Raw genomic sequence first — 17477 nt, 5'->3', positions numbered from 1 at the left:
CTCACTTCAGGTAAATCACCGAGGGGGGTTCCCACCATGGCCAGTCACTGGTCACTGCAGCCAGCAGACGTTGGAACAATGGCCCATGTCACATGGACCACTAGACAAGTGGCTTGAAGGTTCCTTACATCCAAATGCGGTGGGTTCAGGCTCTCCATCCACCGGAACCTAATGCTCTAAGCCAGGAGGGGGACAGACTTTTCCCAGAAAGCGCCCATCGGGAAACAGTTCGGGCTCTGTGGGCCACACATACGCCAGCTCGGCTGCGTTTTCTGTGGGTTTCCTTTTTCCCCTTAAGGACCCTATACCCCATTTTTAGCTGATGTTCTTTGCACACAGCAGGCTGTGGGCTGCTTGCTGACCTCTGTCCTGAGGGGACAGACGAGCCCCAGTCACACAGCCCAACCCCAGCCCCCCTCCGCTCGCTCTGATGAGACCCACTCCACGGAGGAGACCACCTCCCGCAGAGGGCGCGCAGAGCCGTGTGCACATGCCTCGCTTGGCCTCAGCAGGCGGAATGTGCCACACTTCAGAGCACACTCCCCCGGTGGGCGCCAGCGCTGGATGCACGGACGGCAGGGGATGGACAAAGGGTCACGAAGTGAGTCAAAGGACCCATCTCAAGAATCCAGAGAGGGAAGTGGCTCTGGGGGCTAGGGGATATCAGGGAAGCTCCCCAGAGCGACAGGCAGAATCAATACAGTTTTCTTTTTTCTCTTTAAATTTAAAATCAGAAGGGTTTTTTTAATTTGTTTTAATTAGTTATACATGACAGTCGAAGCATTTATGCACTTTGCTACATCATACGTAGATGGGATATAATTTCTCATTTTTCTGAGTGCACATGTTGCAGTCACATTGGTCATGCAGTCACATATAGACATACACTAATAATGTCTGCTTCATTCTACAATCTTTCCTATCCCCCATCCCTCCCCCGCCCTTCCTTCCCATCACTTCCCTCTACCTAGTCTAAGGTAATGCTATTCTTCCCTAGTGCCCCCCACCTTATTGTGAATTAGCATCCACATATTAGAGAAGACATTTGGCCTTTGGCTTTGTGGGATTGGCTTATTTTGCTTAGCATGATATTCTCCAACTCCAACCATTTACTAGTGAATGCCATAATTTCACTCTTCTTTAAAGCTGAGTAATATTCCATTGAGTATATATACCACATTTTCTTTATCCGTTCATCTATTGAGGGACACCTAGGTTGGTTCTATTGTCTAGCTATTGTGAATTGAGCTGCTATAAACATTGATATAGCTGTGTCACTACAGTATGCTGATTTTTAAGTCCTTTGGGTATAAACCAAGGAGAGGGATAGCTGTGTCAAATGGTGGTTCCATTCCCAGTTTTCTGAGGAATCTCCATACTGCTTTCCATAGTGGCTACACCAATTTGCAGTCCCACCAGCAGTGTATGAGTGTGCCTTTTTCACCACATCCTCGCCAACATTTATTGTTGCCTGTATTCTTGATGACTGCCATTCTGACAGGAGTGAGATGAAATCTTAGAGTAGTTTTTATTTGCATTTCTCTAATTGCTAGAGATGTTGGACATTTTTTCATATATTTGTTAAATCAATTATATCAGCATAATTCTAAATGGAGAAAAATTGAAAGCATTCCTACTAAAAAGTGGAAGAAGACAAGGATGTCCTCTTTCACCACTTCTATTAAACATCATCCTTGAAACTCTAGTCAGAGCAATTAGGCAAAAGAAAGAAATTAAAGGGGTACACATAGGTAAAGAAGAACTCAAACTATCACTATTTGCTGATGACATAATTCTATATTTGGAAGATCCAAAAAATTCCACCAGAAAACTTCTAGAATAAATGAATTCAGCAAAGTAGCAGGATATAAAATCAATACCCATAAATCAAATGCATTCCTATACATCAGCGATGAATCCACTGAAAGAGAAATTAGGAAAACTACCCCAATCACAACAGCCTCAAAAAATAAAAATAAAATACCTGGGGATCAATCTAACAAAAGAGGTGAAAGACCTCTACAATGAAAACTATAGAACACTAAAGAAAGGAATTGAAGAAACCTCAGAAGATGGAAAGATCTCCCATGCTCCTAGATAGACAGAATTAATATTGTCAAAATGGCCACACTACCCAAAGCACTATACAGATTTAATACAATTCCTATTAAAATCCCAATGATATTCTTCACAGAAATAGAAAAAGCAATCATGAAATTTATTTGGAAAAATAAAAGACCCAGAATAGCTAAAGCAATCCTTAGCAAGAAAAGGAGGCATCACAATACCAGACCTTAAACTATACTAGAGAGCTGTAATAACAAAACAGCATGGTATTGGCACCAAAACAGACTTGTAGACCAATGGTACAAAATAGAAGACACAGAGACAAACCCCCATAAATACAGTTATCTCATACGAGACAAGGGTGCCAAAAACATTCACTGGAGAAAAGAAAGCCTATTCAACAAATGGTGCTGGCCAAACTGGAAATCCATATGTAGCAAAATGAAATTAAATCCCTCTCTCTCACCCTGCACAAAACTCAACTCAAAGTGGATCAAAGACTTAGGCACTAGAACAGAGACCCTGTGCCTAATAGAAGAAAAAATAGGCTCAAACCTTCACCACATTGGACTAGGAACTGATCTCCTGAACAAGACTCCTAAAGTGCAAGAAGTAAAATCAAGAATCAATAAGTGGGATGGATTCAAATTAAAAAGCTTCTTCTCAGTCAAGGAAACAATATCGTGAGGAGAGAGCCTATAGACTGGGAGAAAATCTTTACCACATGCACCTCCAATAAAGCATTCATCTCTAGGATACAGAAAGAATCAACAAATTCAAGACCAAAAAAAAATCAATAAATGGGAATTGAACAGACACTTCAATATATTTTTCAAAAAAGAAATTAGATATTAATTAGGAAGCTTATAGAGCAGACACTTCAATAATTCTTACAAGATTTTTCTGTCTAATTGTTTCAAAGTATGACATGACAACCTTGATTTTGCCAACCAAAATGATTTATTTCCAAATATTCAGCAACCTTTTAAAGGAAAGTCATGAGATCACAAAGTCGGGCTGCCTGGACAGTCAAGAAACATCTTCTGAGAACCAAGCGCTGGGCTCCGCGTTGGGCAGATGGGCTCCGCGTCCTCACCCCAGGCTCTAGGGCGGGCCGGGGACCCCACGTGGAAACCAGGGAGCGCACACACACAGGGGCACTCTGGGTCTGGGAGTGCCCGAGCACCGTGAGGCCAGCCAGGGGCCGCACTTCACCCTGTCCTGGCGCTCAGCACAGATGCCCACACACCAAGGCTCATCCTCACAGAAGGCCACATGTCCCAGAAACTGATTCCCGTGTCATTCTGCCAGAGCCAAGCTCCACCCTCAGCCACCCTGAAGCCCCCGTGGGCCAAGCCCCGGGAAGAGGCTGCCCACGGGCACTCATTTCCTCAGTGAACTAAGTCACCAAAATCACAGCAAAATTCAGAAACTACGTTTGTGGGAACTTTCCTTAGTGAGCCACATGCCTCCCGGCCCCCCAAGGCAGAGAGGACCCTGGTGGTGTTGTGACTATTGTGCGGGGGACCAAAACCAGGGCCTCGCACTAGGTCAGCACCTACCACCACGCTAGACCCACTTAGAGAGGCTGGCTGTGGCTGAGAGAGACCCACTGGGACTCCTGCAGGAGGCTTCCCGCCGCTCAGCGCCGCTTAGTTCCTTCTCTTCCTCCCCCCGACTTGCTGCTCTCCTGTTCCCTGTGGTCTCTTCTGGGAGCCTGAGGACACCATGCGTCCAACCTACCGAGAAACCACACAGGCTGACCAGGGCTCCTTCCCTCTCGGGTTGGAGGTCTTTGCTGACTCCCAAGCACTCAGGCGTACCTTATGATTGACGGCTTTTGTGAGCTCACAGTACATTTTCCTTTGGAAAAACAGCAAAAACAAATTTCCGGAACACTCATTTGCTGACACTACCACTCCTTACTCAAAGCCACATCTAGCAGAACCCTACAGCAGTTCACATCGTATTAGAGGTCAAATAAAGCCCTGATGTGACAGAGCAGGCCTCACTGGCTTAGGGTACAAGTGGCTTGACAGACCCAAGGAGGTTCATAAATTAAAAGAGCAAATAAAGCAGGGCCCCTGAAGAGCTGTCATATTAGTGATGACTAAAGCCATTTTGTCATAAGATCAATGGAACCTCCTTTAGTCTGACCATAAAGAAGAAAACTGTACACTTCAAAAATTAAGCTTCTTCCAATTTTGCTATAGAAGATGATAAATCACCTGAAAAGCTAGAATAAGCCCTCTTTTGGAAAACTGAAGCCAGATGGTAGGAAAGGAGGCCAGCGTTCAATGTCATTGACAGCGGCAGCTTACATGTGTGACCTGAGAGACGGCGGAGGCCTCTGCCTGAAATCCCAAACTGCAGCCGGCTCCCAAGACCCCTCTGGAGGGGCAGCTTCTTTAAAAAGAAAACATGGGCCCAGAGAGTCTGGAAATGTAGAGTTGAGAGGAAATGCAGGGAAGGAAAGGGCACAGGGGATGAGAAATGGGGTCTTCAGGTACTACTTAGACTGTAGCTTAGTATCCTGTCCCCAAAGAGAAGGTGGGCCAGGAGTGAGACAGAAAGGACATGGATTGGCAGCACGCCATCCTGCCTCCCAACATTCGCATCCAGGGCTCTCCCTGCTGGGAAAGAACCCAGCAAACCTCTTCCAGGTCTAAAGCTTGCAACCATCGAGCTGCAGCCACAGTGTACAAAACCTAGGGGCTCTGACAACCCAGCTGCTCCCACTGTGAACACGCCTCCTCCCTATTTGTCGGAAAAAAAAAAAAAAGCAAACCATTTACAAGGTGAGAAGAAAACCAGGAATTTCAACAATTACCTCCAGTCAAAACCTGAGTGGCTGACCATGGGGAACAAATCAAGGGGATGCTTACCAAAGAGGCCACCAAACAGCTGCAGGAGCAACAGTGGCGAGGAGCTGGGGGTCACAGGGACAGATGGGCAGCTCCTGCTGAACTGTGAAGCCTCAGGTGACCCCCCAACACCACAGCCAAGTGAAACCCACCTACCCATGCCAGACACGTCACCACTCACTCCCTCTGCAGACAGACAAGTGGGCAAAACTTCCCCAACTCGGAGGAGTAAAGCAGATCAAGTAAGTCTGAGGAATTCCAGCTGTACATAAAAACGGTTGTTTTGGTACAAGGTTAGGGAAAGCCTCTCTTCTGCGCACATCATTAGGCTCTTGAACATGATTAGGAACTGAACCAGCAATTAGGCAAGAAAGGCAGCCATCTCGTCAAGGAACAGATAAAGCCGTCTCTGATGTATCAATTACCAAAACTAACTATTTCTAGACCCTAACAACGGACAATCCAGAAATAAAATCAAGAAAACAATCTCATTCACAATAGCAAAAAGAATAAAATATTTAAGAATATTTTAAATGAAAGACTTAAATAAGTGAAAAAAATCCCAAGTTCATAGATTAAAGGATGTTAAGACGGTTTATTAAGATGTCTACACTCCCCCAAATTGATCTATAGATTCCACACAACCCCATAAGAATCCTAGCTGGTTTTTTTGTTTGTTTGTTTGTTTTTGTTTTTCAGGAATCGAAGTTGATCCAATGGAAATGTGAGAGACAGAGGAGGACCAACATATTCCTGAAATAAAAGACAAACTTGGAGGCCTCCTACTTCCCATTTCAACACTCACCCTAACCTACAATAGTGGGGACTCTGGTTCTCTCACAGAAAAGACAGAAAGGTCAATCACAGAATCAAGACTCAAGAAACAAAACCACACACCAAAGACCAACTGGTTTTGGTAGAAGACACACAGCACTCAAGGGGAAAGAGCAATCTTTCCAACAAATGGTGCCAGGACAACTGGATACGCACTTAACGTAGGTTAACTCAAAAGGGAGCACACCTGAATGGGAGAGCCAAAACCTGAAAACACAGGCATCAGTCTTGGGACCTTACGAGGGAAGAGTTTCTTAGACATAACAGCCAAGCAAAAGCAACCAAAAGAAAAACAGCATCATCAAAAAATAATTTTGTGTGTTTTGAAGGAACCAAGTGAGTGAAAAGACAATCCAGAAGACGGGAGAAAATACTTGCAAACTATCTGTTTGGGGCCTAGCGTCCAGAATGCCTGAAGTACACTTGCAATTCAACAATAAAAAGACAAGCAACCCAATATAAAAATGGGCTACCCATCCGAATAGATATTCCTCTCCAAGGGGGACACAAACAGCTACAGGCCCCCGGAACGGCACTCAACATGCAAATCCAACAAACCCACAGTGAAATACCACTGGGACGGGCATGATCAAAGGACAGACAACAGCAAGTGTTGACAAGGATAAGGAGAAACTGGAACCTTCACATGCCACAGGGGGGCACGTGAAGGGGTGCGATCGTTATGGAAAGCCATCTGGCGGTTCCTCAAAAAGTGAAATATAGTCACTGTATGACTCGGCACTTCCACTCCTAATTACATACCCAAGAGAAGTGAAAATAAGTGTCCACACAAAGCCGTGCACAGAAATTTCATAGCATTATTTATAATAGCCCCAAAGCAGAAATGATCCAAAGGCCCATCAACTGACATATGGATAAATAAAATGTGCTATACCATCCAGTAAAATGTTACCCAGCCATAAAAAGGCAGGGAAAGCCGGGCACAGTGGTGCATGCCTGTTATCCCAGTGGCTGGAAGGTTAAGGCAGGAGCTTCACAACTTCAAAGCCAGCCTCAGCAACTTAGCAAGACCTTGCTTCTAAATAAAATATGGGGATGTGGCTCAATGGTTGAGTGCCTGGGTTCAATTCCCAGTTTAAAAAAAAAAAAAAAGAGAGAGAGAGTCCAGATTCATGCTACATCCTGGAGAGCTCTGGGCTACATAAAAGAAGCCAAGCACAAAAAGTTGCACATCATGACTTATAAAGGAAATGCCCACAACAGGCAAGCCCCCACAGACAGGAGGGGGATGAGCAGCTGTGGGGAGGGGGAGTGACTGCTAACAGGTATGGGGTCTCTGTGTTGTCGTGAAATGTTCTGTAACTGAACACTGGTGGTGGCTACACCACTGTGGGTACACTAAAAATCAGAGAGTTGGATTCTTTACAAGTATGAATCTGATGGTTTGTGAATTAAATCTCAACTTTTTAAAAAGAAACAAACAACAAACAAAGTACTCAGGAAGCCATAGAAAGGTTTAAAAAAATAAATACTTGAACTTAAAGACAGGATTTAGAACCTACATGACCTTCTCCGACTATTAAACTAACCACCGCTTGCTCATTTTTATTTCAAGCATTTATTCCAGAGCCTTTTTAAATATATGTGACACAAAGAATTATGGAGTGTTCAGGCCTGGGAGGGTGGCCAGAGATGACCTACTCCAAATCCCGCAATGTGGAGAAGGCCCAAGGTCACACAGCAGGTGAAGGCCGGGTTAGAACTGGAACCCAGCTCTCCTAACCCCCTGGCTAGTGTCTTGCACTCCTTCAACAACCAAGGGGACCCACAGGGTGCATTGAAGGTCGCTGGTTCCTGCAGGGTGCACATCCTCCAGTGAGGAGCCATCCAGGCCATTTCCTGACCACAAATCCCTGAGACCATCTAGGGCCTGCTTTTCACCTTAGTCAAGAGGCCAAAGACTGCAAAGAACACTACAGACAACACAGCTCCATTTGTCCCAAACTGAAACCAGCACCGCGCTGGTGGCACTCCACCTCCAACCGACTACCTATACTCCAGGGATGTTATTGGGGAAGGCTAAACAAGGCAGGGGGTGAGGACACAGGAGTGGGGAAAGTTCATTTTCTTCTCTAACACTTTAGAAGTATGAATATAAAAAGCCAAGATAAAGAAAAACACAGAGAAGGAGATGGTCAGAAAAAGTAAAGAGTAGCAAGAAAAGGTGACTGGGCTGCGGAGCAGAGAGCTGGGGTTCCTGTGATTCACCCTCCATGTTATACAAGAGCTGGCTAGGAGTCACCTCTCAGGCCCAGGAGCTGCTCAGTGGCAGATGAGGACTACCAGGGGAACACAGTACAAGGACTTAAACATTCTCCTGTCCTCTCCAAATCGCTCCGAGGTCTGGAGCAGAGGGCTGCCTCCTCTCTGCCGGGGTCTGCCTAGACATGCAGAGCCATGACTCACTCTTTAGGGCCACCTCTCCAAACACAGACTTGCTGACACCCAGGGAACACTCTGCAGGTCTGATCACCACTGCAGGCTGCCCAGTGGGAGAGTATGCTCCAACCCTCAGCCCTAGGGGCTAGCCCTGTTCTTTGAACTCACTTCCTGGAAGTTACACTCACTCAATAAACACCTCTAAAGTTAAGTGCCTCCCAGGGGTTAGTATTTGATGACCCTGGAGGTATGCAATCACAACTTACCCTAAGTCAGAGAATCTCCACAGGGGAAGAGACCCTGGCAGGAGACTAACAGAGGGACATTAAAAGACCAACAGGAAGAGGACCTGAAGGACACCACTCTATCACCTGCTGGCTGTGGACAGAAGACCTGCAGTCACTCATCTGAACCTCTGTTTCTTTATGAAGCAGGGAAACTGGACCTCTCATAGGATTAAGAGAATCGAATAATCAATCTTAAGACACGGTACAGTCTTAACACAAATCAAGGCTCAAAGTAATGTCAAAGTAATGTCAGCTACTGTTGTCATTATTGTTAAAAAAAAGAAAAAAAAGGTCTAATCATGTGATTTCTTCTGAGAAGCTAGGCAAAATGGTCCCCCCACGATCCTGTCATTTGAGAGAACTGTCTTCATCACCCCGATGTTATTGACAAAGCCATGTCCAGCAGCAAGTGGCAAGACGCTGTCATTAACAACACTGTCAGCAGGGCAGCCTCCCGCCAGGTGGGAGAGGCCCTCCCCTCATGGCTCTGCCGGGCAGGGCGTCCCTCAGAGCAGAGCAGAGGGAAGAGGGATGGAAGGGAAGAGCACAGAAGAGGCAGAGAGGGAAGAGCAGCAGCCAGGACTTGTCAGAAGCAACCACTCAAGAAACGCCATGGACACAATTTTCTAAATTAAAACCCACATGGACACTGGGGACTTCTCAGGCACGGGCCCTCGAGAGCTGGTGGCTGCTAGAGACAGAGCAGACGAGCATCCAAACGGATGATCTGAACCTCGGCTCTCTTGCTTCCCAGCTCTGTGAACTTGGAAAAGTGACCCAATTCTCCGGACCTTCTGGGGTTTTTAATAACTAAATAAGTCATAATCAATGTATGCACAGCGTGGAGGAAGCACCCGGTAAATATTAGAAAGAACAGAGGAGGAGGAAAAGCCATCGTTAACTGACATCAACCTCAACAGGCTCTGGATACACCAGGCCCACTCACCGGGCGGCAGCAGCATTTCATATTGGTAACCTCATCTGTAAGCTCACGGAGAACAATGCAGGCCTCCTGCTCCCCTACTGCCCTGGGTGGAAGATGACCTTGAATCCACTACTACGCCATCCTGGAGCTTGCTCTACAGCATCAAGGGCAGCAGATGCCATGCCAGACTAACAAGGCCATCTAACTACAAGACCCGTGGGATCCAATCCACAAGTCTGCTGCATTCTGAAACACGCACATACCGGCTAAGGTAGGCCCAGAGAAGTTGCTGGCCCTGACCCAAGGCGATACAGGGTGCCCCACTGACGCCAACCTGTCCGCCTTCCCGGCCCCCAGAGCACAGAACACCTCTCTACCTCATAATGCCTCTATCCTTCCTCAGCGAGGCCCTAGAGCCAAATCATGATGGCCACAGAGTAGAAATGAAGACTTAACAGCTGAAGAATCAGTCACTCCCCAAAGCAATTAAATCAAAGAATCTTAATGTCAAGGCTGGAATTCAGGGGCCCAAAAACCTGAACTGGAAAAGACAAACATCTCTACTTCATTTGCATCTAACTGATGTTCAGCACTTTCTCCAATCATGAATGAAAAGTTGGTAGGTTAGCAACACCTGTAGCTCCAACAAAAGATACAGTAACCTCACACTGTAATCATCAGAAATGCCACAGTATTCCTTACATTCACAGCACTTCACAATTAAGGCACTTATTAGGACCACCGCTAAATCCTGATATTAGTAAAGAAGCAGATGTTAGTGTGACACAAGTTTTTAAAATACTAACTGGATTTCAATGTCACTGGTTTCCTTTGAAGTCTTAAGTATTTTATTCTGTGCATTAAAACAGCTTTCTGAAAAGACATTCACCACCTTCACCAGCGCCTCAGAGGGATCCGTGGCACAAGCTGTGGACAAGAGATAAGTCCCTTGTGGGGAAGAAGCTGGTCCTGTCCTGTTATATGACCCTGGCACCTGCGGCCATGGGGTAGGTGTCCAACATATATTTATGAAAGAACAACAGCCGAGCAGTGCAGTTCTGATGGACGGTCCACTTATGCCACAGCACTGCTGACATGATAAATGATAAAGGCAGAAAAGCACCTGGAAGGGGCCTGGCTGTCAATCCACCTGGAGACCATACTACTCGGGGTCACACCATGGAATGCATCACCTCTTTTTAGTAGGAAAAGAGGAGTGTTTGGAGGCGCTGAAGTGGGGACAGCATGCCAGGTACAAGGCACAGTCAACAAGTATCACCTGTATCATCTGCCCAGAAAAGCAGCCAGCAGCAAGGTGCCCTCTGGCCCCACCCCACGAAGCTATGCTTCAGTCCTCCCTGCCCAGGGTCTGCAGTAAGACTAAGTTAACCCTTGGGCTTGGTCTCCAGTTCCAAGACCAGCCATGTTGCCCAGCACACAGCTGGCCTCCACACTAACAAGAACCTGCACTGGACAGTGCCGGCTACACCATGGGGCCAATGGAAGGCCCATTCTTCAGGTGGCCTGGGCTTGGCTGTGGCCTCCTTTGGGGCAGGAATCCGGCTGTTCATCCCACACTACCAGCACAGCAACGGTCACCGGCCAGCAGGTTCTCACTGCTCTTCCCAGACGACCAATCTCAATGGACCCCTCATCACCGGCACTGTCACCACCTCGCTGAAGACCCTTTTGCCAGGATGATGGAAAGGCCCCCAATCCCAGCTAGTCTTCCTCTTTTCTCTTATGCCCTGCTGGTCTATTTTCCGTGGAATAACCACTGTGAAGTTTTTAAAATATAAATCAGACCATGTTATTCCACATTCAAAATCCTCTTAACAGTTTCCCATCACACCACAGCAAAATCCAAGTTCCCTCTCGAAGCCAGACGGGGCTGGGGGATCTGGCCCTGCCTGCCCCCTGAAGTCTCTCCTCCTCGCCCTGGCCCACTCCTATTCTGGAACGTTGGCCTTCTTTCCGTCCTTCCGTGCTCTGAGCCCATTCACATCTTCAGCTTTTCCCCATGTTCCTCTATTCACAGACCTTCCTTGGCTAGAGTCCTCTGCATTCCAGACTGTTCAAATGTCACCTCTGCAGAGAGGCCTTTCCTGATTTCAGTTTTCCAATCTCCAAAATCTCTTTCTATCTCCTCATTATGCATAACTTTTCCTTACGGCACTGATCACCATCTGACATTACATTACATAATCATCTGTTTATCAGTGATTAGCAACCATATTTGGAAGGAGTCTATTAAAATACCAAGGCTCCAGGCCTCACCCAAACCAAACCAATCAGAATTCTGGGGAGTGGGGACAGGCTCCTTCAGTTCACAAACCCCTCCCAAGCAACTCTGATGTGCAGCCAGGAATCCCTGTCTGACTCTCAAACTCTCATGTGCATATAATGCACCTGGGGTGCTGAGAAAATGCAGATTCTGACTCAGGTCTAGGGTGGGATCTGAGGCTCTGCACTTCTAACAAACCCCAGATGATGCTAATGTTGCTGGTTGCTAAGTCATTCTTGGAACTGCCAGGGTCTCAAACTGCAATGACCAATAAAACTTTGTGCAGTGATGAGAAAGTTCTAAATCTTCACTGTCCAACAGTCACCATCAGCCAGGTATGACTACTGAGCATCTGAGATGATACCAGTGTGACCAAGGAGCTGAATGTTAATCTCAGATAACCATCTTGGGTGGGGCAGGTCTAGAATATATGTGATCCATGACAAAAGGCACCTGTACCCAGCAATAGGAAGTCTTCTTTTTTTTTTTTTTTTTTGGTACTGGGGATTGAACCCAGAGGCGCTCAACCACTGATCCTTGTCCCCAGCCCTTTTTACAAGGTCTCACTGAGTTGATTAGGACATCTAAATTGCTGAGGCTGACCTTGAACTCCCAATCCTCCTGTTTTAGCCTCTGGAGCCCCCAGATTACAGGCATGTGCCACCATGCGCAGCCTATGTGGAGTCCTAAGAATCAAGGATTATTTCAAATTCTTGGCCTGAGCAGACCTCTGCAGATTGGGTGCATGTGAAAATCCTATCTTAAGGCCTAGTTTGCCACCAGCTCAGTGGATAAATATTTACCCAAGGAGGAAGGCAGATACAGAAGACCATACTGAACCACCTTGGTGACTACAGCAGGTGGTAACCCCCAAACGACTAGTTTGGTTTCAAGACTTGTTAAAAACCATACAAGACCCTTTTCAGAGGCCTGGGTGTGCTAGAGGGCTCCCAACTGTGTGTATCTACACCATCCTGGACATTCTCAGACACTCTGACAAGACTTCAGGGCAGTGACTGGATTACAGGATGCCTCTTTCTTCCCTAGACCATATTAGTACTGTTACTATTAATCCTAAGAGAGAACCTGAATCCAGCAGGAGGGGAAGCTCACCTGAAAAGATCTTTCCCTGTTTAAGTGATTTAAAATGTTCCAAATACATAAATTCAGATTTCAGGACAGCATAAAAACATGGCCCTGTTTGACCCACAGAGGCTGACTTCCAAGAACATGAATGTACTAGGCAAGATCCTGTCCTCTCACCAGATTCAGAAATCTGTCCATCTGGGACTTGAAGAAGATGCTTTGCAAACAAGTCACAAAAAGCTAAAATTCAAAATCGGAGTCCTGCCTAAAAAGCCTGAGGCCTGGTTCCCACATAACTGCGGGGAGGGGTCTGGACCCATGGACAGCAGGGCCCCTGGGAGTCTGCAAGGCCCAGATGTTCACTGTCCCCCTGCAGTTAGAACCCTGTGATTATGACAGCAATGAGATTTCCAAGGTAACCAAGGACAACAAAGCAGAGATTATGGCCCCGGAAGGAAATAGATTAAATTTTAATACTAAGGAGTCAACATCAAATTTATTTTTAAAACTGCATCAATGCCAAATAAGCAAGGGAGAATGGATGGTGTCATAAAGACGGCCTAACTAAAAACCTGAACATCCAAGTATGTACACAATTTTTCCATATTTTAAGAAAATTTCAAAGCGCCCAGAGGCTCAGAGAAACTAAGACAGGGTTGTGGGGGGGCGGAGCCCAAGGGGGAAAAAAACAGCTCACTCTTCAGATTTATGCCAAAACTACTTATTTTCTCCATTATTTCCAAAAGCACAGGGCAGACGCCAGTTGCAGCACCAGACATTGCTAAGTTTGCTAAAATTGTGCAAAATAATTACTTCATCCAGAGAAAGTGATCGCCAAGTGAAAATTGAAAACAGCTGTACACTCACCTGCGGCCAAGACGGCACACTAGCTAAAAGGTGAGTATGAAGTGGTCATTCACTCATGCACTCATTCATTTGTCCCCTTCCTTACACTCCCCCCACCACCATGTAAAGCCTATCCTCACTCCAGGAGGATAGGAGTAGTTAATGTCTGTGCATTAACTACAACATGATCTAGAAAACAGCATTTATTAAACTATTTGTCTGATAGGTGCTGTGTTCACCACAATCCTCTGAAGTAGACAGGTATGATTATCCAGTCTAGAAAGCTGAGGAAAATGAGAAAATGTTAGGTACCTCACCCAAGTTCACAAACTACAAGTGCTGGAGTCTGAACATGAACCCAAATTGACCTCACGAAGGAGCAATTTAGAGAATGCAGGATTATTAAAGCTAGAGAAGAGTTTAGTTTCTGAAGATAGCTTGGAATCAGGTTCAAATTCCACTTAATAGCTCTATAAACTTGAGCAAATAACGACCTCTCCCAGTCTCAATTTCCTCCTCTACAGAGCAGAGCTCAGATTAAAGACAACTCATGTGACATTTGCAGCGTAGGGTAGGGACCAGGTACCTAGTAATATTCCAGCTACAGGTATGCAAATCAAAAAAGCACATTTCATATCCAGTACCAAAGTGGGGGAAAAAGCACATTTCCATTGGAAAATGACTTTTTGCAGACACAACCTCCATTGGAAATAAATATACACAAAGGCTAATTCATCTAAAAATAATCTACTAATTTTATAACTCATTTAAACATAGGCCTAAATTTTATTTTTTTTAATTTCTGTTAACTGCAAAACTTTATGTCACAATATCCTCTCTCGTGTGCAGTATAAAAAGTAAATGTCTTGTTTAAAACCAAAATATTGTCAGGCCTGAGGCACACTCCCATAATCTCAGCAATTCGGGAGACTGAGGCAAGAGGATTGCAAGTTCAGAGCCAGTCTCAGCAGCTTAGCAAGGACCAAAGAGAATTAGCAAAATCCTGTCTCAAGATAAAAACTTAAAAGGGCTGGGGACACAGCTCAAGGATAAAGCACCCTCTGGGTTCAATCCCCAATATCAAAAAACAAAATGAACAAAAAAACAGAAAACAAAATTTTGTGGGAATCATTTGTCATTAAATCATACACAGAACAAGTTTTTATAATGGAACTGAACATTAAGTGCTCTGGGGAAATAAGCATTTTTTTTAAACAATCCATGCTGATTCCTCTCAGAAAGTAAACAATTTTCAGATGTTGCCATGAATCCAAGTTCACACATGTCATCATCACAGCATGTATACTGCATTTATTTAAAGTGAGATAAACCTGTAATGGTTTTAATTTTTCCATGTTTGAGACTCCAACCCAGTCTTGTGCTCAGATGGCAACATGAAGCAAGCCTGCAATTTAACAAATGACCAAATCCAGTCTCTCTTTAATCTGCTTGGTAACTGAGCTCTAGGGTAATCTCCTGCACAGCATACAAAAAAAAAAAGGCTTGGATTCATCTACTGAAAAATTAATCAGAAAAGGGGTATGCCAATTTTAATAGCAACTCCTATTTGCCTGGCTTTCCAACATCTGCCAGTGTTAATATGTAACTGACAAACTACAGTGGGAAAAGGCAACAGAACTTTAAATCAATCAAACCCTTCTTTAAGGCATCATGTACAAAGCTCCTTCCCTTAATGAATAGCTGCTACCTTTCTGATTGCAATCATTTCCATAAGTATTATTAATGATGTATTTTGAAAACACTGTTAACATTTTCCTATTTTCAACTGGAACTAGAGAAAAAATTCCATCCATCCATCCCCACCTGCCTCATCTGAAGACATCCTTTTAAGCCCTGCTCATAAAAGTGTAGTGAAGAGATCTGAGAATCACAGAACTCACCACCAAAGGTTTACTTGCAGCTCTCTGCCAAAATTAGGGAGGAGAGAAGGGAGTTAGGGAGGATGCCCTAGCCATACTTCAACATTCAGAATGCTGAATCTGGCATTTTTCACTTAGCCTAGTATTGACTGTTTATGTCTACAAAGAAAAAAAAATTCCACCAAGGAAAAACATTCTACATTTTTTTTCCCAACCAATTCCTAACAGCAGATGCTTTGTTCAAAGGGGGAAGGGTAACGCCACCGCTCACTGGTGACACACACCCCCATTCACTGTGGGCCAAGCATTTTCTTCAAAAAACACCTACAATACTCAATTTTAGGACTCTAACTTGACATTGTGGCCAAAAGAAACGCAATGTTCCAATTCACTGTTGCCACACGTGTGGCTTGAAACCAGTCACCTATAATGAGCGCAAACACTTGGCACACAATGCCTCTGATGCGGAAGAGCAGCGTTCAAATCCCGTTCGGGAGGGAAGGAAAAGGAGGATCCAGGCGAGGCCATTGCCCCTGGACTCTCGGGCTGCTCCTTCCCACTCCGCAGGCGGCTTTCTCAGCCTAAGCTGCTGCACTCCTCAACGTGCCCTCTCCCCGGCATCTGGAGAGCCCACAGGCTAGCAGCTCGGCGCGATGACTTGGCACCTTGAAAGCCGTTTACTAAAACCAGGCCTTTCCCAGGTTGAGAGGCAGGGAGGCGACTGGACTTCCAGCAGGTGGGACGCAGGTACCGGGGAGCGGCCATCAGGGCTCCGGACATCACGGCGCCGGCTCCGCGCACGCGGTGCAGCGCTCCTCTGCGGCACGGCGCGGAGGCGGCAGGGCGGCCAGGCTGGCGGGGCACCCTTCCTGGGCAACCGGGTCCCCCCGACCCACGGAGAGTGGAGGCACCGGGCGGCTGCGGCGGGCGGTCGGGGGCGCACAGCTGTCCCCACCGGGCCACTTCGGGGACAAGTTGGCGAGGTCCGCGCGGGCACCCACGACCCCGGGCCGCGGTGGGCATCGAGGTCCCCCGCTCGCAGCCGATCGCGACTCCCGGGCCGAAGTTGGCCGCGCCGGGGGGGTCGAGGACGCCGCCGCGGAGCCCCGCGAGGGCAGGGAGGGCGGGCGCGCGGGATCTCGGAAAGGCCCAAGGTGGCCACCCGGCCTCTCCCCCGAGCCACCTCCACGGGAACAAAGGGCTTCTGTTCCGGGCAGGGCTGCCCTGCCGCTCCGGCTCAGGAGCACGAGAAACTTTTCCCGGGTGTGGAGGCGCAGCGGCGGGAGGGCGCGGGCCGCGGGCGGGGTCGGCCCAGGGCGCGCGCCGCGGTACCTGCGGCCGAGCCGACAGCCCGCGAGGCCGCTCACCTCCTCGATGGCCGCCACCGTGTTCCGGCAGTGGGCCGTGCGGGTGGTGAAGCTGGAGGCCGTGGGCGCCTTGTAGTCCTCGAGGGTCTCAGCCACGAATTCCGACACGGAGATCTGGTCCGGCATCGCCGCGGCGCGCGGGCGGCCGGCCGCAGTGGAGCCGCCGCCTCAGCCGCCGCCGCGGGCTCCGATCGCCGAGCGCTCGGGCGCCGCCGCCGCTCCGGCCCGCGGACAAAGGGAGCGCAGCGCGGGAGCCGCCGCCGCAGGGCGCGGGCCGGCCGCGGGAGCAGGGGCGGCGCGGCCCCGCAGCTCGGCGGCCGTCCGCCGGCGCGCGCCGAGGGCTACAGCGTCCGCCGCCGCGTCCTCTCCGAGCGAGCCCCGAGGCGGGCGCGCAGAGCCGGCGGGAACTGCCCGCCACCCAGCCGCGGGCCCCGATCGCCTCCCGCGGAGAGGGGCGGGTCCGGGCCGGGGGCGGCGGCCGGCCGGGCGCGGGGCGGGGCAGCGCGGAGGGCCGGGCCGCCAATGGGCGCGCTCGCCGCCGCCGCGCCGCCGGGAAGCGGAGCCTGCAGGAAGGAAGGCGGCGCGCGCCCCGGCCCGCCAGCCGCTCCTGGCCGCCGCGCGCCGCATTGTCTTGGCG

At 47.9% G+C, this 17477-nt stretch overlaps 1 protein-coding gene across 4 annotated transcripts in view; it reads right to left on the bottom strand.

Moving 5' to 3' along the window:
• The window catches only part of Asap2 (ArfGAP with SH3 domain, ankyrin repeat and PH domain 2), a 154584-nt gene extending 137544 nt beyond the window's left edge, over positions 1–17040 (bottom strand). For all 4 annotated transcript variants that reach the window (XM_076834020.2, XM_076834026.2, XM_076834022.2 and 1 more), the window contains exon 1: positions 16841–17040. In XM_076834020.2, coding sequence (XP_076690135.2) covers positions 16841–16966 — 126 coding nt within the window. In that variant the 5' untranslated portion in view covers positions 16967–17040. The remainder of the gene's footprint in view (positions 1–16840) is intronic.
• Positions 17041–17477: the final 437 nt, after the last annotated feature.

This window comes from Callospermophilus lateralis, chromosome 14 (assembly GCF_048772815.1).
Source record: "Callospermophilus lateralis isolate mCalLat2 chromosome 14, mCalLat2.hap1, whole genome shotgun sequence".
Classification (NCBI taxonomy): domain Eukaryota; kingdom Metazoa; phylum Chordata; class Mammalia; order Rodentia; family Sciuridae; genus Callospermophilus; species Callospermophilus lateralis.
Note: the sequence above shows the minus strand (reverse complement) of the source record. Positions and strands in the feature narration are given on the sequence as shown.